At 46.6% G+C, this 21,153-nt stretch overlaps 3 protein-coding genes across 5 annotated transcripts in view; 2 read left to right on the top strand and 1 right to left on the bottom strand.

Annotated features, from left to right (window-relative positions):
* Window positions 1-677, top strand: part of brf1b (BRF1 RNA polymerase III transcription initiation factor subunit b) — a 49,276-nt gene extending 48,599 nt beyond the window's left edge. For all 3 annotated transcript variants that reach the window (XM_038727107.1, XM_038727108.1, XM_038727109.1), the window contains one exon: window positions 59-677. In XM_038727107.1, coding sequence (XP_038583035.1) covers window positions 59-96 — 38 coding nt within the window. In that variant the 3' untranslated portion in view covers window positions 97-677. The remainder of the gene's footprint in view (window positions 1-58) is intronic.
* A 1-nt stretch (window position 678) lies between these two features.
* LOC119909071 (activator of 90 kDa heat shock protein ATPase homolog 1-like) lies at window positions 679-5,791 on the bottom strand. The gene is made up of 9 exons (XM_038727124.1): window positions 5,523-5,791; window positions 4,557-4,747; window positions 4,393-4,475; window positions 4,204-4,321; window positions 4,034-4,128; window positions 3,821-3,952; window positions 2,751-2,852; window positions 2,620-2,671; window positions 679-1,480 (listed from the first exon to the last, which is right to left on the bottom strand). Exons 1-9 carry the CDS (start codon window positions 5,600-5,602, stop codon window positions 1,323-1,325), a joined length of 1,011 nt encoding a protein of 336 aa, XP_038583052.1. The 5' UTR covers window positions 5,603-5,791; the 3' UTR covers window positions 679-1,322.
* A 649-nt stretch (window positions 5,792-6,440) lies between these two features.
* On the top strand, window positions 6,441-20,576 carry vipas39 (VPS33B interacting protein, apical-basolateral polarity regulator, spe-39 homolog). Its single transcript, XM_038727115.1, has 19 exons — window positions 6,441-6,575; window positions 6,816-6,930; window positions 7,068-7,173; window positions 7,257-7,394; window positions 9,649-9,687; window positions 11,244-11,308; window positions 11,396-11,452; window positions 11,602-11,694; window positions 11,800-11,833; window positions 11,934-12,036; window positions 12,146-12,173; window positions 12,617-12,690; window positions 16,257-16,332; window positions 16,966-17,100; window positions 18,663-18,704; window positions 18,778-18,954; window positions 19,929-20,018; window positions 20,183-20,287; window positions 20,364-20,576. Exons 2-19 carry the CDS (start codon window positions 6,841-6,843, stop codon window positions 20,382-20,384), a joined length of 1,473 nt encoding a protein of 490 aa, XP_038583043.1. The 5' UTR covers window positions 6,441-6,575; window positions 6,816-6,840; the 3' UTR covers window positions 20,385-20,576.
* The last annotated feature ends 577 nt before the right edge of the window (window positions 20,577-21,153 follow it).

Below are 21,153 nucleotides of genomic sequence, written 5' to 3'. Positions count from 1 at the left end.
CATTGTAGACATACACCACACAGTGTGGCTCCTGACCGGTTGGTTGTTGTTGTTCCAGATTACGGCTGTGAGGCGGAGGAGGAGGAAGTCTTTTAGCTCCGCCCTGCTGACCTTTGACCTCCAGTGAAGAAACTCTCCGTCCGGTCAGACTGAGGCAGCTCCACTACGACAGATCAATGTTACAGAAATCAACAACCAATATCAGCGATCAGTTACACCAAGTTAGATAATCACTGATCAGTAAATATCACTGCACTCTGATGCTTTTTATTGGAATTGATCGCTGATCGTCTGAATTGATTCAGAACATCGAGCGTCTGGTGTTCAGATTGTAAAAAGTCGCTGTTAGATGTGTTTTTTATATCGATCGATTGTAAATAGGAAGATTCACATTCCTGTAAAATATCAACATGACTCAGATGTTTTACTTTGTGTACTTTGAAATCAATGTGTACTTCGTGTACTTTTAATGTGACTTTGTGTGTTTGTTGTTCCTGATAAAATGTAAAGAGACAAAAGATAATAATGAGAAAACAACATTCCCTGAGACAAAGAGAAAAACAGGAAGTCAGTCTTTGTCAGAAAGTTTTTCACTTTTCATCACAAACATCTGGAAACAAATATTTTATTTATTCCATTTTTATCAGCTGACCTCAAAAATAAAGTAATGAAACTTACTGTCTTTTTCAGCTACATCTCACTGTCTTTATTTAGAGACCCAGTGGAGCAAAGCTCATCTGAAGAAAGACAGTCAGGGAACCCCACATTTGCATTTCTTTCTTTTTTTTTTTTAATTAATGCCAGTGAAGACAAAAAAAACAATGTTGCATAAGAAACATACAAAGTATTATTATCAAGTAATCAAAGTAAAAGTACTCTGTTTAGGATTATGGCGCTCTGGAGTGGCTGTAGAGAGAAAAAACATTTTTTCCAAGTTTCAATTAATTTGAAGCATGGACGTAAATACAGACCGTTCATCTGAGTGTTGAGTCAAAACGTTGTGAGGGCGTCGACAGTCAGAGCGTTAATAACTGAACCTTTAAACAACCAGCCGAAGATAAATCTTTATGAATAAAGTCACTTTAAAATTTGTGACCTTCTGCAAAAATCATATTTGAGTTGCTCTTTTTTCCACTCTTGAGGGAGCTAGGCTAATAGTTTCCCTGCTTTCAGTCTTTATGCTAAGCTAGGCTAACCTGGACCTATCTCTTTATTCAAATGTTGGACTGTTCCTTTAAATCATCACAGGGACGCCTCCCTGAGGGACTCCACGTGTAATTGAAAAACAACAGGATAAAACTGCAGGGTTCGGTATATCAGTCTCAGTATCCAAAGGTCTGTTTGATGCCCTGGAAGTAGAACCGGGTCCAGCCCTCCCTGGTGTAGTCCTCCTCTCCTGCAGGGACTCCTCGACACTCCATCCTCAGCTCTGTCTCGTCTCCTCGGTCCTCCAGCTGCAGAATGACAGTGGCGTAGTGCTCTGATGGAGAGACAACAACAAAGCTCAGATGTCAGAGTGTCCCTGAATACAGCAGCAGATACTTTTCTGACAGCAGACCCTGAACTCAAACCAGAGACAGTCTAAAAGAAGAGGGCGTGGCTTCCGGGACTTCACCCGTTGGGTTGTGTACTGCTGTTCTGAAGCTTCCAGTTCGCCATCTTGTTTTTTGGAACCAGACACGACCATATTTGGATGAGAGGGTGGAGCTAGCTAGCTTAGTTATCGAAGTGCATCTGTAGTTCACGTTAGCTGTGATGTTAGCTGGGATGCTCATTTTAGCTTGCGACAAACAGCTTTGTCAGCTGCGCTGGTTAAATGTACACAGAGCAGCGGATACGAGTCGCCTCTATCCTGATTGACAGCCTGTCAGTCAGCTTGTAGCCCCGCCCTAAAGCCTCCCCTGCTTCCTGGTCTCTGTTCCTCTAAATGGGACCATAATTTACTAAATGAACATCATGCTGTGTTGAAGAAGACTTGAAACTAGAGACTGAGACCATAAACTCATCAGGAAAGTGTTTACTGAGGGAATAAATCAGCTGACAAGTAGAAACATTTTCTTTCTGCAGCCGCTGGAGTCGCCCCCTGCTGGCTGCTGGAGAGGACGCAGGTTTAAGTCGCCCCCTGCTGGCTGCTAGAGAGGACGCAGGTTTAAGTCGCCCCCTGCTGGCTGTTAGAGAGGACGCAGGTTTAAGTCGCCCCCTGCTGGCTGTTAGAGAGGACGCAGCTTTAAGTCGCCCCCTGCTGGCTGTTAGAGAGGAGGCAGGTTTAAGTCGCCCCCTGCTGGCTGTTAGAGAGGACGAAGGGTTAAGTCGCCCCCTGCTGGCTGTTAGAGAGGAGGCAGGTTTAAGTCGCCCCCTGCTGGCTGTTAGAGAGGAGGCAGGTTTAAGTCGCCCCCTGCTGGCTGCTAGAGAGGACGCAGGTTTAAGTCGCCCCCTGCTGGCTGTTAGAGAGGACGCAGGTTTAAGTCGCCCCCTGCTGGCTGCTAGAGAGGACGCAGGTTTAAGTCGCCCCCTGCTGGCTGCTAGAGAGGACGCAGGTTTAAGTCGCCCCCTGCTGGCTGCAGCCGGAGGTTCCTGCTTGACTCAAACGCAACATGACATCATAACAGGAAGACCTACCGCTGGGCCACGTCCTGAACCGCCACCTCATCTCGATCCTCTGGTCTGTTACCTGCGGGGGGGAGCAGCAGTCTGGTTACCATGGTGATGTAACAACTCACTACTAATTGGCTGACCGGCTGTGACCTCACCAGCTCTGTGAACTCTCCGCTGATGCTCCCGTCCAGCATCTGGAACCTCCCTCCACGACGCCCGTCCACCACCGCCGCCGAGCGGGTGAACACCTGCACAAACTACAGGGACAGAGGCCGTTACCTGCAGTACTGCAGTACTACGATAGTAAGATACTACTACAGAATACAGGTACAGATACAGGTATGGTTGCCCGGATGATTACTGCCGATGTCCTACAGTACTACAGTACTACCAGGTACGGGATATGTGTTGTCCCTGTGTCCACTAAATGTATTTTGCATGACACGAATAGATTCTCCCGCAACCCTGTATGCAGGATAAGCAGTTGACGATGGATGGATGGATGGACAATTAGATTCTTTGAACCATAAAAACCTGGAGGACATAATACAACATCTGAGATCCTCCTGCTGCCTCGATATTCTGTCAACAGGTTTATTCAAAACTGCATGACCTCAGATCTACTACAGACTGTCAACATGTCTCTCAGGTTTCTTACTACAGGCCCTGAAAACACTAAAGAGCAGTTACAGGCACTAGATTTTGTCCTAGATTTAGGCTTTATCCTAGTTAGTCCTGGTCTGTCCTGGTTTGGTCTTGGTTCACCGGTCCTGGTTTTAGTCTAGTCTGTCCGGTTTGTTTCCTTGTTCCAACATGTTTCTGTCCTAGATTTAGGCTTTATCCTAGTTAGTCCTGGTCTGTCCTGGTTTGGTCTTGGTTCACCGGTCCTGGTTTTAGTCTAGTCTGTCCGGTTTGTTTCCTTGTTCCAACATGTTTCTGTCCTAGATTTAGGCTTTATCCTAGTTAGTCCTGGTCTGTCCTGGTTTGGTCTTGGTTCACCCGTCCTAGTTTTAGTCTAGTCTGTCCGGTTTGTTTCCTTATTCCAACATGTTTCTGTCCTAGATTTAGGCTTTATCCTAGTTAGTCCTTCTCTGTCCTGGTTTGGTCATGGTTCTCCGGTCCTGGTTTTAGTCTAGTCTGTCCGGTTTGTTTCCTTGTTCCAACATGTTTCTGTCCTAGATTTAGGCTTTATCTTAGTTAGTCCTGGTCTGTCCTGGTTTGGTACCTCCTGGTTGATGAAGGTCCTGTAGAGCTCATCAGGTGACGTTTGGAAGGTTTCCTTCAGATTAAAGCTGCAGGTTGAGATACGAACAGGACAGGGGGCAGGGCTGGAGGAGTCCCTGGGGGCGGGGCTTATCTGTAGGAGTTAGAGGTCAGAGGTAACTTTACTATCTGATTCAGGATCAGAGGCTGAATATTTGGCGTGTCCGTTTAGTACCTGAGTCTTACTGGTGCAGACCTGCTTCTGCTTGGTCTGAGGTTGCGGCAGCTTCGGTCCGTGTGCGGCGGGAAGGATCATCCCCTGACTGAACTCTGCAAGGTCAGAGGTCAGGTTACTACAGGGATCATCACTGATTAGTTAGTCCTGATGCCTTCTGTGTAACAGACCTGATTTGAGCTGGTGGACGTAGTCGCCCAGAACCCTCCGGACCTCCTGAGCCCCGCTCTTCTTCATGAGGTCTAGGAGCGGCGTGTTGGGCTGGTCCTTACACAGAGACACTGAGATCTGGACAGAATATGGTCATCAGTCCACCAATCAATACAGTTACCAACAGGAACAGGAAGTTGAAGACTCACATCGAGGTCGTCCAAGTCATTTTCGTCTGACAGGTTGGACACTTCAACGGTTCCTCTGTACTTGACTCCACTGTTGGTCGTCCCTACAGACAGGAAACAGTCAGCACAAGGCACCACAGAAGAAGACCTACACCTGTGTGATGTCTGAGGACATCACCACTGACCCAGCCAGCTGGCTCTCAGCTGCCACTCATAGAAGAAGATCAGTTTTCCTTTGCGGTTGTTGATGGAAGCTTCTCCGTCCAGCTTGGAGACATCAGTCACCTGACAGACACCTTCAGGTCCCTCCACCCGGACCGCCAGGAGCAGCTGACGGAGGCGTTCTGATGACCAGCCGCTGACATCACGCTCTGTCCTGATGAGGTCACACAGAGAGAAAGAAGAAGAGACGATTGGTTTCCTCCTGTTACCACCCCCCCACACATGCACCACCAGCTGTCCGTCAGGGAGTTTAAAAATATCTGAACTGCTGAACCAGCTGGAGGATCACATTTCACACCGCATGTTGACTTCCACTCACACAATTACTGGAGACTTACCCTGGCCTACACCAAGCGCCAACCTAAAGCCAGCGCCGACCTGAACCCAACGGTGACCTCAACACAGTGCTGACCTGAACCCATCACCCACCTGAACCCAGCGCCAACCTGAGCCCAGCGCCGACCTGAAACCAACGCCAACCTAAACCCAACACCGACCTGAACCCAGCGCCGACCTGAAACCAACACCAACCTGAACCCAACACCAACCTCAACACAGCGCCGACCTGAACCCAACAGCGACCTAAACCCAACGCCAATCTGAACCCAACACCAACCTCAACACAGCGCCGACCTGAACCCATCACCCACCTGAACCCAGCGCCGACCTGAAACCAACACCAACCTGAACCCAACACCAACCTCAACACAGCGCCGACCTGAACCCAGCGCCGACCTGAACCCAAAGTCGACCTAAACCCAACGCCGACCTGAACCCAACGCCGACCTGAACCAGGTCTCCAGCATTACTGATTGACATTATGGGGATCCAACAGGGAAGTCCCCCACAACACAAATACAAACACACATGCTTGGTAAATAATAATAATGATGTCAATAAAATTAACAATAATAACAACAGAAACAGACCAGTGCCAGTTGTTGACGTTGGTGGCGTCGGCTCTCTCCTCCACGATCCACCGAGGATCTCCTTCACCCCATTTAGCCATCAGAGTCCACTGAGTCCTGAGTACTACTGTAGAGTCCTGAGTACTACTGTAGAGTCCTGAGTACTGCTGACTGAAGTACAAGTTATTGTATTGCTGGAACTACTTACTGTAAATACTACTGTGTTACTGCTGTACTAGGTGTACTTGTACCCTAATAAAGTGCTGAGTTTCCTGTGATTCTCGGGCAGCTGAAACTTAAAACCAACTTCAGAATCTCTTTAACTACTTCCTCTGATGACTTTCAAAGTAAAACAACACAAACATGATGCAGCCTTAAATATTAATAAAAAAATAAATTTATACAGCGATTTTCAAAACAAAGTGCTTTACATGGCGGCAGCAGGTTAAAACCTTTCAGGAGGCAAATAAATAATAACAATAATAATAATAATAAAACAGGAGCTGTAACAACCTAAAGATCATTAGATCTAAATTAAATTGAAGGTTTTCAGTGTTGTTGGTGAAAACGTTCCTCTTTATATACGGATTTATAAATTATGTAAAATCTGTTATCTTCTCATTTAGCTTTTTATCTGGAGAAAACAAACGGCAGAGTAGGACAGTGATGAGGTAAATAGTTTCCTGTTGAACTAATTGACCACGGTGTGATGAAGCTGAAAGCTCTGAATAATCTTGAGCTGAAATTGTTTACTAAAATACTTCTTAATCTAGATATTTGTTAATTTATGCATAAATAGATGTTTGTTGTTTCCTGTTAATCCATCCTGTTTACTGTTTTATTTAACATTGATTAGTTTGTGACGCTGAAACAACCTTCTTATCTTCTGCATTAAAGATTCAATTAAACCTCTGCTGAAACATTTCGTGTGAACTCTTTCATGTGCCTCGGAGTCTTCAGTTGATCCGACGGTTCACTACATCTCCCAGCAGCCACCGCGCGGCCGGAAGCCCTGCAGCGTCTGCCAGAGAAGAAGAAGAAGAAGAAGAAGCGGAGCAGCTGCTGCAGGTGAAGGTAAAAACAGCTGATCGATTCTGATTGATTATCGTTGTTAACGTGCAGCTTATGTATCTGCGTCACTGAAGCCAGTGATGTCACTAAACCGCCGTTTGTCAGAGTGACACAAAGAGCTACATCCGGTTTAATCTGGGGCGTTTCTGTTAGCATGCTAACTAACGTTAGCTTCCTGCCGTCAGACACAAACTGACGTCATCGCGTCTGTTAGCAGCTAACGGCGGCTGTTTGTGTTGACAGTTTAAATAAAGTTGGCTCGGTGAGGATGAAGAGCAGAGCAGATGAGGAAGACTACTGGAACAGCTCCAAGTTCAAAGCCTTCACCTTCGATGATGAAGACGACGAGTTCAGCAGGGTAAGACCTGAACCAGGACCACGCTGACCCAGGTCTCTTCAGGAGACACATTAATGTTAGGACTGTTACTGATCACCTGCGCAGGTGTGTCTCTGACCTCACCTGTGTGAGCGTCACGTGATGATGTTGTTTGTCAGTTGAAGGAGTCGAAGCGGGCCGTGAACAGCATCCGCAGCCTGGTGGAGGAAGACGACGGCGATGACGACGTGGAGAAGGTCAGCTGGAGCGGAGAGCCCGTCGGCAGTAAGACACCTCCATTACCACCTGTGGAGAATCCTGAGCTCTGATTGGCCGCAGGTGCTGATTATCCTGCTGTGTTTCCTCAGGTATCTCTTGGTCGGTCAGAGAGACGGCTGCGTCCAATCAGAGGACAGACAGAGAGCCCGCCTTCCCCAAAATCAACACCGACACGCCAACCCTCAGCAAGAGTAACTCCGGGTACTCTCTGAGCTCCCTGTTCAAAGGTGAGACAGTGGGACAGGTGCGACACGTAGAGGGGTGAGACAGGTAGAGGGGTGAGACAGGTGAGACAAGTAGAGGGGTGAGACAGGTGAGACAAGTAGAGGGGTGAGACAGGTAGAGGGGTGAGATAGGTGAGACAGGTAGAGGGGTGAGACAGGTGAGACAAGTAGAGGGGTGAGACAGGTAGAGGGGTGAGACAGGTGAGACAAGAAGAGGGGTGAGACAGGTGAGACAAGTAGAGGGGTGAGACAGGTAGAGGGGTGAGACAGGTGAGACAAGTAGAGGGGTGAGACAGGTGAGACAAGTAGAGGGGTGAGACAGGTAGAGGGGTGAGATAGGTGAGACAGGTAGAGGGGTGAGACAGGTGAGACAAGTAGAGGGGTGAGACAGGTAGAGGGGTGAGACAGGTGAGACAAGAAGAGGGGTGAGACAGGTAGAGGGGTGAGACAGGTGCGACACGTAGAGGTGTGAGACAGGTGGGACAGGTGGGACAGGTAGAGGGGTGAGACAGGTGCGACACGTAGAGGTGTGAGACAGGTGGGACAGGTGGGACAGGTAGAGGGGTGAGACAGGTGAGACAAGTAGAGGGGTGAGACAAGTAGAGGGGTGAGAGGTAGAGTGGTGAGACAGGTGAGACAGGTAGAGGGGTGAGACAGGTGAGACAAGTAGAGGGGTGAGACAGGTAGAGGGTGAGACAGGTGGGACAGAGAGGGGTGGGACAGGTGCAACACGTAGAGGGGTGAGACAGGTGAGACAGGTAGAGGGGTGAGACAGGTGGAGGGGTGAGACAGGGAAGACAAGTAGAGGGGTGAGACAGGTGAGACAAGTAGAGGGGTGAGACAGGTAGAGGGGTGAGACAGGTGAGACAAGTAGAGGGGTGAGACAGGTGAGACAGGTAGAGGAATGAGACAGGTGAGACAAGTAGAGGGGTGAGACAGGTAGAGGGGTGAGACAGGTGAGACAGGTAGAGGGGTGAGACAGGTGCGACACGTAGAGGTGTGGGACAGGTGGGACAGGTAGAGGGGTGAGACAGGTGAGACAAGTAGAGGGGTGGGACAGGTAGAGGGTGAGACAGGTGGGACAGATAGAGGGGTGGGACAGGTGCAACACGTAGAGGTGTGGGACAGGTAGAGGGGTGAGACAGGTGAGACACGTAGAGGTGTGAGACAGGTGGGACAGGTGGGACAGGTAGAGGGGTGAGACAGGTGAGACAAGTAGAGGGGTGAGACAAGTAGAGGGGTGAGAGGTAGAGTGGTGAGACAGGTGAGACAGGTAGAGGGGTGAGACAGGTGAGACAAGTAGAGGGGTGAGACAGGTAGAGGGTGAGACAGGTGGGACAGAGAGGGGTGGGACAGGTGCAACACGTAGAGGGGTGAGACAGGTAGAGGGGTGAGACAGGTGAGACAGGTAGAGGGGTGAGACAGGTGGAGGGGTGAGACAGGTGAGACAAGTAGAGGGGTGAGACAGGTGAGACAGGTAGAGGAATGAGACAGGTGAGACAAGTAGAGGGGTGAGACAGGTAGAGGGGTGAGACAGGTGCGACACGTAGAGGTGTGGGACAGGTGGGACAGGTAGAGGGGTGAGACAGGTGAGACAAGTAGAGGGGTGAGAGGTAGAGTGGTGAGACAGGTGAGACAGGTAGAGGGGTGAGACAGGTAGAGGGGTGAGACAGGTAGAGGGGTGAGACAGGTGAGACAAGTAGAGGGGTGGGACAGGTAGAGGGGTGAGACAGGTGAGACAAGTAGAGGTGTGGGACAGGTAGAGGGGTGAGACAGGTAGAGGGGTGGGACAGGTGAGACAAGTAGAGGTGTGGGACAGGTAGAGGGGTGAGACAGGTGAGACAGGTAGAGGTGTGGGACAAGTAGAGGGGTGGGACAAGTAGAGGGGTGGGACAAGTAGAGGGGTGGGACAGGTAGAGGGGTGAGACAAGTAGAGGGGTGGGACAGGTGAGACAAGTAGAGGTGTGGGACAGGTGGGACAGGTAGAGGGGTGAGACAGGTGAGACAAGTAGAGGGGTGGGACAGGTAGAGGGGTGAGACAGGTGAGACAAGTAGAGGGGTGGGACAGGTAGAGGGGTGGGACAGGTGAGACAAGTAGAGGTGTGGGACAGGTAGAGGGGTGAGACAGGTAGAGGTGTGGGACAGGTAGAGGTGTGGGACAAGTAGAGGGGTGGGACAAGTAGAGGGGTGGGACAAGTAGAGGGGTGAGACAAGTAGAGGGGTGGTGTAATAAAGTCTTGAATCTGTTTCTCTGCAGGAAAAACAAAAGGAGGGAACTTCCAGTCCTTCACTGACTGTGAGTGAGTGAGTCAGTGAGCGAGTGAGTGAACGAGTGAGTCAGTGAGCGAGTGAGTGAACGAGTGAGTCAGTGAGTGAACGAGTGGCCAAGTGAGTCAGTGAGTGAACGAGTGGCCAAGTGAGTGAACGAGTGAGTCAGTGAGCGAGTGAGTGAGTGATCAAGTGAGTGAGTGACCAAGTGAGTGAACGAGTGAGTCAGTCAGTGAGTGAGTGACCAAGTAAGTGAACGAGTGAGTCAGTGAGCGAGTGAGTGAATCAGTGAGTCAGTGAGCGAGTGAGTGAACGAGTGAGTCAGTGAGTGAACGAGTGACCAAGTGAGTGAACGAGTGACCAAGTGAGTGACCAAGTGAGCGAGTGACTGAGTGAGTGAGCGAGTGAGTGACCAAGTGAGCGAGTGACTGAGTGACCAAGTGAGTGAACGAGTGAGTCAGTGAGTGAACGAGTGACCAAGTGAGTGAACGAGTGAGTCAGTGAGTGAACGAGTGACCAAGTGAGTGAACGAGTGACCAAGTGAGTGAACGAGTGACCAAGTGAGTGACCAAGTGAGCGAGTGACCGAGTGAGTGAACGAGTGAGTGAGTGAGCAAGTGAGTCAGTGTGCGAGTGAGTGAGTGATCAAGTGAGTGAGTGAACGAGTGAGTGAGTGAGTGACCAAGTAAGTGAACGAGTGAGTCAGTGACCAAGTGAGCCAGTGAATGAGTAAGTGATCAAGTGAGCCAGTGAATGAGTAAGTGATCAAGTGAGTCAGTGAGCGAGTGAGTCAGTGACCAAGTGAGTGAACGAGTGAGTCAGTGAGCGAGTGAGTGAGTGATCAAGTGAGTGAGTGACCAAGTGAGTGAATGAGTGAGTCAGTGAGTGACCAAGTAAGTGAACGAGTGAGTGAGTGAGTGAATCAGTGAGTCAGTGAGCGAGTGAGTGAATCAGTGAGTCAGTGAGCGAGTGAGTGAATCAGTGAGTCAGTGAGCGAGTGAGTGAATCAGTGAGTCAGTGAGCGAGTGAGTGAACGAGTGAGTCAGTGAGTCAGTGAGTGAACGAGTGACCAAGTGAGTGAACGAGTGACCAAGTGAGTGACCAAGTGAGCGAGTGACCGAGTGAGTGAACGAGCGAGTGAGTGAACAAGTGAGTCAGTGTGCGAGTGAGTGAGTGACCAAGTAAGTGAACGAGTGAGTCAGTGACCAAGTGAGCCAGTGAATGAGTAAGTGATCAAGTGAGCCAGTGAATGAGTAAGTGATCAAGTGAGTCAGTGAGCGAGTGAGTCAGTGACCAAGTGAGTGAACGAGTGAGTCAGTGAGTGAGTGAGAGACCAAGTAAGTGAACGAGTGAGTGAGTGAGTGACCAAGTGAGTGAACGAGTGAGTCAGTGACCAAGTGAGCCAGTGAATGAGTAAGTGATCAAGTGAGCCAGTGAATGAGTCAGTGATCAAGTGAGCCAGTGAATGAGTCAGTGATCAAGTGAGTCAGTGAGTGAGTGAGTCAGTGACCAAGTGAGTGAGTGAATCAGTGAGTGAGTCAATGAGCGAGTGATTCAGTGAAGGCCTGATGTATTTGTGTTTTAGCGCTCAACGACTCGTCTGTCAGGCTCTACGCTCCAGAACTCAGAAAACCTAAATCTGAATACAAGGTAACAAGATTGATGATCTGATTATAGATTGATGATCTGATTATAGACACATCGGGTGTACTAATGATGATGTCATGATGTTGTCAGGATTATGTCAGTGATTGGTCGCCTGAGGAGACGGTCCAAAGAATTCAGCAGGGAAAGGTAACACCTGTCAGCCTCTGTAGAGGTAGTATTACAGCTTAGTATCAGTGTGTATTTGTATTGTGTAGTATTACAGCTTAGTATCGGTGTGTATTTGTACTGTGTAGTATTACAGCTTAGTATCAGTGTGTATTTGTACTGTGTTTCAGGCTGTGTCTCTGGAGAAGTTTCGGTCTCTTCAGGACAAGCTGCTGTTGCTCGATTACGCCGTCGCCTCTCACGACGGAAACGTCATCACGGCTGTAACTTTATTTACAATCTGATTCATAACAATGTTGTCAGAATACAACTTTATTCACAACTTCACACAAACAACCGAAGACGGGCTGTTTTCTTCTTCCTTTCAGGTTTTAATTTATTTAAAGAGGACTCTGAGTAAAGGTGAGCCTGCTGACTCAGGTCCTGGACCAGACAGAATCCTGGACCAGACCTGGTCCTGGATCAGCAGTTTGTTGTATTGACTCTGTGTTTTCCTGCTCAGAGGTTTTGTTTCGGGAGCTGGAGTCCAGACAGACGGCTCTGAGACATTTCATCCACTACCTGACTGAAACCAGGGACCAGAGACTGCTGCTGGAGCTGCTCAGGTCTCTGCTCACACCTGGACACACCTGGACACACCTGGACACACCTGGTGTAATGTACATGTTAACAGTTCAGTCTTCACCTGATGTTTATACTTCTTCTGTTGTTCAGAGCTCTGGGCAGGACCGAGGACGTGGCGGTACGTAGTACACATCTGGAGTATCAGTACACATCTGGAGTATCAGTACACATCTAGAGCATCAGTACACATCTAGAGCATCAGTACACATCTAGAGCATCAGTACACGTCTAAAGTATCAGTACACATCTAGAGCATCAGTACACATCTAGAGCATCAGTACACATCTAGAGCATCAGTACACATCTAGAGCATCAGTACACATCTAGAGCATCAGTACACGTCTAAAGCATCAGTACACGTCTAAAGTATCAGTACACATCTGGAGTATCAGTACACATCTGGAGTATCAGTACACGTCTTAAGTATCAGTACACGTCTTAAGTATCAGTACACATCTAGAGTGTCAGTACACATCTTGAGTATCGGTACACGTCTTGAGTATCGGTACACGTCTAAAGTATAAGTACACGTCAGACCAACAGGAAGCCATTCTGTTGCAGCTGCTGCAGTATAAAGAACACCTGAACATCGCAGATGAAAACAAGAGGCGGGACTTCCTGAAGAGCTGCCTCAGGTGAGTGGCTCCTGCACGCCACCGTACTTCAAACCACAAAAGCATTATATACGTGTACAAGTACTCTGAACTCATGAGGTTTACTTACTGTAGTGACACTAAATCTTCATAACGAGATTATTTAAATTCCCATTTCAGTTATACTAATAACAGAAACCTAATATCATTACTAAAACTATCCGATATCTGACATCATTTTGTTTTCCACAACGTCAACCAGATTACAGATGGGCCGATAATCTGATGACAGGCAGACTGATAATCTGATGACAGGCAGACTGATAATCTGATGACAGACAGACTGATAATCTGATTACAGAGTGATTATCCGATTAGAGACAGATTGATAATCCGATTACTGACAGGCTAATAATCAGATTACTGACAAACTGATAATCAGATTACTGACAGGCTGATAATCAGATTACAGAGTGATAATCCGATTAGAGACAGATTGATAATCAGATAACAGACAGACTGATAATCAGATTACTGACAGGCTAATAATCAGATTACTGACAAACTGATAATCAGATTACTGACAGACTGATAATCAGATTACTGACAGGCTAATAATCAGATTACTGACAAACTGATAATCAGATTACTGACAGGCTGATAATCAGATTACTGACAGACTGATTAAAGGCAGACTGATAATCTGATGACAGGCAGACTGATAATCTGATGACAGGCAGACTGATAATCTGATGACAGGCAGACTGATAATCTGATGACAGGCAGACTGATAATCTGATTAAAGGCAGACTGATAATCTGATGACAGACAGACTGATAATCTGATGACAGACAGACTGATAATCTGATTACAGAGTGATTATCCGATTAGAGACAGATTGATAATCCGATTACTGACAGGCTAATAATCAGATTACTGACAAACTGATAATCAGATTACTGACAGGCTGATAATCAGATTACTGACAGACTGATTAAAGGCAGATTTATAATCTGATGACAGACAGACTGATAATCAGATAACAGACAGACTGATAATCCGATTACTGACAGACTGATAATCTGATTACAGAGTGATAATCCGATTAGAGACAGATTGATAATCTGATGACAGACAGACTGATAATCAGATTACAGTCAGAGTAATAAACAGATTACTGACAGACTGATAATCAGATTACTGACAGACCGATAATCTGATTACAGACAGAGTAATAATCTGGTTACAGACAGACCGATAATCTGATTACAGACAGACTGATAATCTGATTAGAGACAGAGTAATAATCTGATTAGAGACAGACTGATAATCAGATAACAGACAGATTGATAATCTGATTACAGACAGAGTAATAATCTGATTAGAGACAGACTGATAATCAGATAACAGACAGATTGATAATCAGATAACAGACAGATTGATAATCAGATTAGAGTTATAATCAGATAACAGACAGATTGATAATCAGATTAGAGACAGACTGATAATCAGATTACTGACAGACCGATAATCTGATTACAGACAGAGTAATAATCTGGTTACAGACAGAATAATAATCTGATGACAGACAGAATAATAATCTGATGACAGACAGAATAATAATCTGATGACAGACAGACTGATAATCTGATGACAGACAGACTGATAATCCGATGACAGACAGACTGATAATCTGATTACAGAGTGATAATCCGATTAGAGACAGATTGATAATCAGATAACAGACAGACTGATAATCCGATTACTGACAGACTGATAATCTGATTACAGAGTGATAATCCGATTAGAGACAGATTGATAATCAGATAACAGACAGACTGATAATCCGATTACTGACAGGCTGATAATCAGATTACTGACAGACTGATAATCAGATTACTGACAGGCTGATTAGAGACAGATTTATAATCAGATTACAGACAGATTTATAATCAGATTACAGACAGACTGATAATCTGATTACAGACAGACTGATAATCAGATTACTGACAGACCGATAATCAGATTACTGACAGACCGATAATCAGATTACTGACAGACCGATAATCTGATTACAGACAGAATAATAATCTGATTACAGACAGAGTAATAATCTGATTACAGACAGACTGATAATCAGATAACAGACAGACTGATAATCAGATTAGAGTTATAATCAGATAACAGACAGATTGATAATCAGATTAGAGACAGACTGATAAACAGATTACAGAGTGATAATCAGATAACAGACAGACTGATAATCAGATAACAGACAGACTGATAATCAGATAACAGAGTAATAATCAGACGACATACAGACTGATAATCTGATTACAGACAGAGTAATAATCTGATTACAGACAGAGTAATAATCTGGTTACAGACAGAGTAATAATCTGGTTACAGACAGACTGATAATCCGATGACAGACAGACTGATAATCTGATTACAGAGTGATAATCCGATTAGAGACAGATTGATAATCAGATAACAGACAGACTGATAATCCGATTACTGACAGACTGATAATCTGATTACAGAGTGATAATCCGATTAGAGACAGATTGATAATCAGATAACAGACAGACTGATAATCAGATTACTGACAGACTGATAATCAGATTACTGACAGGCTGATTAGAGACAGATTTATAATCAGATTACAGACAGATTTATAATCAGATTACAGACAGACTGATAATCTGATTACAGACAGACTGATAATCAGATTACTGACAGACCGATAATCAGATTACTGACAGACCGATAATCAGATTACTGACAGACCGATAATCTGATTACAGACAGAGTAATAATCTGGTTACAGACAGAATAATAATCTGATTACAGACAGACCGATAATCTGATTACAGACAGAATAATAATCTGATTACAGACAGAGTAATAATCTGATTACAGACAGACTGATAATCAGATAACAGACAGACTGATAATCAGATTACTGACAGACTGATAATCAGATTAGAGTTATAATCAGATAACAGACAGATTGATAATCAGATTAGAGACAGACTGATAAACAGATTACAGAGTGATAATCAGATAACAGACAGACTGATAATCAGATAACAGACAGACTGATAATCAGATAACAGACAGACTGATAATCAGATAACAGAGTAATAATCAGACGACATACAGACTGATAATCTGATTACAGACAGAGTAATAATCTGATTACAGACAGAGTAATAATCTGGTTACAGACAGAGTAATAATCTGGTTACAGACAGACTGATAATCTGATTACAGACAGATTGATAATCTGATTACAGACAGACTGATAATCTGATTACAGACAGAGTAATAATCTGGTTACAGACAGACTGATAATCTGATTACAGACAGAGTAATAATCTGGTTACAGACAGACTGATAATCTGGTTACAGACAGATTGATAATCTGATTACAGACAGACTGATAATCTGATGACAGACAGAGTAATAATCTGATTAAAGACTGATAATCAGATTACACACTGTAATCTGAGTGCATTAGAGGTTTATAATGACATGTCATCAGTGACATCACCACCTGCTTGTTGTTGCTTACGGTTGGCTGATGTTTGTTTGTTTGTTTGCAGTCTCCCGTTTTCTGCAGAGGACTCTGCTCACGTTCAGGATCACTACACTCTGCTGGAGAGACAGATCATCATCGAGGTCAGAGCCAGTCCAGAGAGGATCAGTGGAATGTTTTATTGATACACGACCATTGGTTCCATTTTTGATTACATGAAATCAATGAATAGATATTAGGGCTGCAACAGTCGATCATTTTCATTGTCGATTGCGTTTGTTTTCTTATTAACTGATTGGTTTCTTTGGGGATGTCCAAATTAGTCAAATCGATTATCAAAATAGCTAAGATTAGGTTAGTTGATAGCTAATTGATTAATCGTCGTAGCTCTAATGAATATGTTATTTGTCGCAAAGGGACAATCAGATAATTTGTGCACTTCTTTTGTATCTTTGATCTGCACTTTGTGACGTCTGGTTTCGATCAGGGCTTCAGATTGTCCCACTTATCAATTCATCTGCTGATCGTATTCTAAATAAATCAATGAATTGTTTGGGCCAGACATGTCAGAAACGAAACACAGAGCCCAACGTGACAAAGAAAACACAATATAAAACTTGAACCCTTACCAGCTGATAATTAAAATGATTAAAATCATCGATTGAGTTTGTGAATCTGCTGATCACATTCCAGTTTAAATATCATTCGTTCCCATCACCTGACCCAGTTTACTCCCATTTACCCCCAGTTAATCCCAGTTTTCCCTCTGTTTAAAGGCTACCGACCGGCAGGCTGAGCGCGGAGGGAAGGTGGAAATTTTCCAGAAGTTTCCCAGAAGAGCTTCGATCCTCAACATGCCGCTGGTCACAACACTCTACTACTGCTGCTTCTACCACTACACCGAGTCCGAGGTTAGTCCAGGTCTAAACCAGTCTGTACTGCTGCTGCTTCTACCACTATGCCGAGTCCGAGTTAGTCCGAGTCTACACCAGTCTGTACTGCTGCTGCTTCTACGGCTAAGCCGAGTCCGAGTTAGTCCGAGTCTACACCAGTCTGTACTGCTGCTGCTTCTACGGCTAAGCTGAGTCCGAGTTAGTCCGAGTCTACACCAGTCTGTACTGCTGCTGCTTCTACCTCTATGCCGAGTCCGAGTTAGTCCGAGTCTACACCAGTCTGTACTGCTGCTGCTTCTACGGCTAAGCCGAGTCCGAGTTAGTCCGAGTCTACACCAGTCTGTACTGCTGCTGCTTCTACCGCTAAGCCGAGTCCGAGTTAGTCCGAGTCTAAACCAGTCTGTACTGCTGCTGCTTCTACCGCTAAGCCGAGTCCGAGTTAGTCCGAGTCTAAACCAGTCTGTACTGCTGCTGCTTCTACCGCTATGCCGAGTCCGAGTTAGTCCGAGTCTACACCAGTCTGTACTGCTGCTGCTTCTACCGCTAAGCCGAGTCCGAGTTAGTCCGAGTCTAAACCAGTCTGTACTGCTGCTGCTTCTACTGCTACGCCGAATCTGAGTCTAAACCAGTCTACTGGGGTGGTGATGGTGCAATGGATAAGATGATGCCTTTGGTGTGAGAGACCGGGGTTCAATCCCCCACTGTCACCCATCCACCATTGTGTCCCTGAGCAAGCCACTTAACCCCTCGTTGCTCCATGCGACCTCTGACATGTATAGCAATTGTAAGTCGCGTTGGATAAAAGTGTCAGCTAAACGAGTAAATGTAAATGATAAATGTAAACCAGTCTGTACTACTGCTTCTTCTACCCCTACAAGTTCGAGGTTAGTCCGAGTCTATACCAATCTACACTACTGCTGCTTCTACCGCTAAGCCGAGTCCGAGTTAGTCTGAGTCTAAATCAGTCTGTACTACTGCTGCTTCTACCGCTATGCTGAGTCCGATGTTAGTCCAAGCCTAAACCACGGAAACCAGATTAGTTGAGTCTGATTAGTTGAACCAGGTTAGTTCAGTCTGATTAGTTGAACCAAGTTTGTTGAACCAGGTTAGTTCAGTCTGATTAGTTGAACCAGGTAAGTTGACCCAGACTAGTTGAGTCTGATTAGTTGAACCAGTTTAGTTGAGTCTGATTAGTTGAACCAGTTTAGTTGAGTCTGGTTAGTTGAACCAGGTTAGTTCAGTCTGATTAGTTGAACCAAGTTTGTTGAACCAGGTTAGTTCAGTCTGATTAGTTGAACCAGGTAAGTTGACCCAGACTAGTTGAGTCTGATTAGTTGAACCAGTTTAGTTGAGTCTGATTAGTTGAACCAGTTTAGTTGAGTCTGATTCTTTGAAACAGGTTAGTTGAGTCTGATTAGTTGAGTCTGATTCTTTGAAACAGGTTAGTTGAGTCTGATTAGTTAACCAGATTAGTTGAACCAGATTAGTTGATCTGATTAGTTGATCCAGTTTAGTTGAGTCTGATTCTTTGAAACAGGTTTGTTGAGTCTGATTAGTTGAACCTGTTTGTCTGTTTGCAGGGAACCTACAGCAGCCCACTGAACATCCGTCAGACCTTCAAGGTGAGAGCTTCAGTTTTGTGACATGTGTAAACGTATTAAACATAATGGATTGACCTTTGACCTTTGACTGCAGATTCCGGAAAAGCAGTACTTTGTGACGGCGTTGGCGGCGCGGGCAAAACTGAAGGCGTGGTCGGACGTGGATGCTCTGTTCACCAGCAGGAACTGGCTCGGCTTCACCAGGAAGAGATCCCCGCTCAGCTTCCAACGAGTCGTCGACATCCTGCAGAAAAACTCCGCCCCCACACAGGTGAGGGGGCGGGGCCAAAGTTTAACATTACAACATTACAACCAGGTTGACAGGTGTGATTGACGGGTGTGTTGTGTGATTGGCAGGTGTGATTGGCGGGTGTGTTGTGTGATTGGCAGGTGTGATTGGCGGGTGTGTTGTGTGATTGGCAGGTGTGATTGGCGGGTGTGTTGTGTGATTGGCGGGTGTGTTGTGTGATTGGCAGGTGTGCTGTGTGATTGACGGGTGTGATTGATAGGTGTGTTGTGTGATTGGCAGGTGTGATTGGCGGGTGTGTTGTGTGATTGGCAGGTGTGCTGTGTGATTGATAGGTGTGCTGTGTGATTGGCGGGTGTGCTGTGTGATTGGCAGGTGTGCTGTGTGATTGGCAGGTGTGCTGTGTGATTGGCAGGTGTGATTGATAGGTGTGTTGTGTGATTGGCAGGTGTGTTGTGTGATTGGCAGGTGTGGTTGGCAGGTGTGTTGTGTGATTGGCAGGTGTGGTTGGCAGGTGTGTTGTGTGATTGGCAGGTGTGATTGATAGGTGTGTTGTGTGATTGGCAGGTGTGTTGTGTGATTGGCAGGTGTGTTGTGTGATTGGCAGGTGTGCTGTGTGATTGACAGGTGTGTTTTGTGATTGGCAGGTGTGATTGGCAGGTGTGCTGTGTGATTGGCAGGTGTGTTTTGTGATTGGCAGGTGTGATTGGCAGGTGTGATTGATAGGTGTGTTGTGTGATTGGCAGGTGTGCTGTGTGATTGGCAGGTGTGATTGATAGGTGTGATTGGCAGGTGTGTTGTGTGATTGGCAGGTGTGATTGATAGGTGTGTTGTGTGATTGGCAGGTGTGATTGGCAGGTGTGTTGTGTGATTGGCAGGTGTGTTGTGTGATTGGCAGGTGTGTTGTGTGATTGACAGGTGTGTTGTGTGATTGGCAGGTGTGTTGTGTGATTGGCAGGTGTGTTGTGTGATTGACAGGTGTGTTGTGTGATTGACAGGTGCTGCAGGACTACGTGGCGCTGGTTGATGATGCGGAGCTGAGGATCAGTTTGGCTCAGAAACATAAATGTCATGACATCGTCATCAACGTGAGACTGTTTACATTAATGGCGCTCTCTGATTGGTTTAATATATTGTATTTAAATAATCATCCAATGAGAACCCTGCAGGTTAATCCCACCTGTCTGTAGGAAACCTGACACCTGCTTATTGTAATAATGTGATGATGTCTTTGTGTGTCTGGGCCAATCAGACGTACCGGGACATGAAGGACCGTCAGCTGTTGCTAGGATACCGGGGGAAGGTGCAGCGAGGATCTGCAGATGAGAAGAAGATCGACGAGCTGCTCAGCAACCAGGTGAGGAGGAGGGGGAGGAGTCATCATCTTCTTCATCATGTGACCTGACTGAACGTCTTTTCTTCTTCTCTTTTAGCAAATCCGGTGGAAGAACTGACGAAGGCGTTCTGGAAACAATAAAACTTTACCAACACATTCAGACTCAAAGCAGATCACTGAGGATCCAACACACGAGCAGGTGTTCAGAGGACAAACTGAATGGGACGTTTACCTGTTCCAACGACCAACACGTGACCTGGAGACGTTCCAGACCAGTGTTCTGTGTGTACAATAAAAAGTGTGCATTTGATTTCACTGAATCACCTTCCTTCTTAGGGAGAAGGGAGAGGGGGAGGAGGGGAAGGAGGAGGAGGGGGAGGGGGAGGAGGAGGGGGAGGGGAAGGAGGAGATGCAGGAGGAGGGGGAGGAGAAGGAGGAGGGGGAGGAGGTGCAGGAGGGGGAGGAGATGCAGGAGGAGGAGGAGGAGGGGGAGGAGGAGGTGCGGGAGGGGGAGGGGGAGGAGGTGCGGGAGGGGGAGGGGAAGGAGGAGGAGGAGGGGAAGAAGGAGGAGGGGGAGGAGGTGCAGGAGGGGGAGGGGAAGGAGGAGAAGGGGGAGGGGAAGAAGGAGGAGGGGGAGGAGGTGCAGGAGGGGGAGGAGGAGGAGGAGGGGGAGGGGAAGAAGGAGGAGGGGGAGGAGGTGCAGGAGGGGGAGGAGGGGGAGGAGGTGCAGGAGGGGGAGGAGGAGGAGGAGGGGGAGGGGAAGAAGGAGGAGGGGGAGGAGGTGCAGGAGGGGGAGGGGAAGGAGGAGGTGCAGGAGGGGGAGGGGAAGGAGGAGATGCAGGAGGAGGGGGAGGAGAAGGAGGAGGAGGAGGGGGAGGAGGTGCAGG

The sequence above is a fragment of the Micropterus salmoides genome, unplaced genomic scaffold (genome assembly GCF_014851395.1).
Source record: "Micropterus salmoides isolate LMB-PRFRI ecotype aquatic unplaced genomic scaffold, ASM1485139v1 Ms_hic_scaffold_18, whole genome shotgun sequence".
NCBI lineage: Eukaryota > Metazoa > Chordata > Actinopteri > Centrarchiformes > Centrarchidae > Micropterus > Micropterus salmoides.
Note: the sequence above shows the minus strand (reverse complement) of the source record. Positions and strands in the feature narration are given on the sequence as shown.

Excerpts from the sequence above, each read along its gene's own strand:
- LOC119909071 (XM_038727124.1), bottom strand. The coding sequence starts at position 5,602 with ATGGCTAAATGGGGTGAAGGAGATCCTCGGTGGATCGTGGAGGAGAGA. Across the intron at positions 4,129-4,203 it reads CGTCCACCAGCTCAAATCAG|AGTTCAGTCAGGGGATGATC; the intron begins GTCTGTTACACA and ends CTGACCTTGCAG. Across the intron at positions 3,953-4,033 it reads TCTGCACCAGTAAGACTCAG|ATAAGCCCCGCCCCCAGGGA; the intron begins GTACTAAACGGA and ends TAACTCCTACAG.
- vipas39 (XM_038727115.1), top strand. The coding sequence starts at position 6,841 with ATGAAGAGCAGAGCAGATGAGGAAGACTACTGGAACAGCTCCAAGTTC. Across the intron at positions 17,101-18,662 it reads ACCACTACACCGAGTCCGAG|GGAACCTACAGCAGCCCACT; the intron begins GTTAGTCCAGGT and ends GTCTGTTTGCAG. Across the intron at positions 20,288-20,363 it reads ACGAGCTGCTCAGCAACCAG|CAAATCCGGTGGAAGAACTG; the intron begins GTGAGGAGGAGG and ends CTTCTCTTTTAG.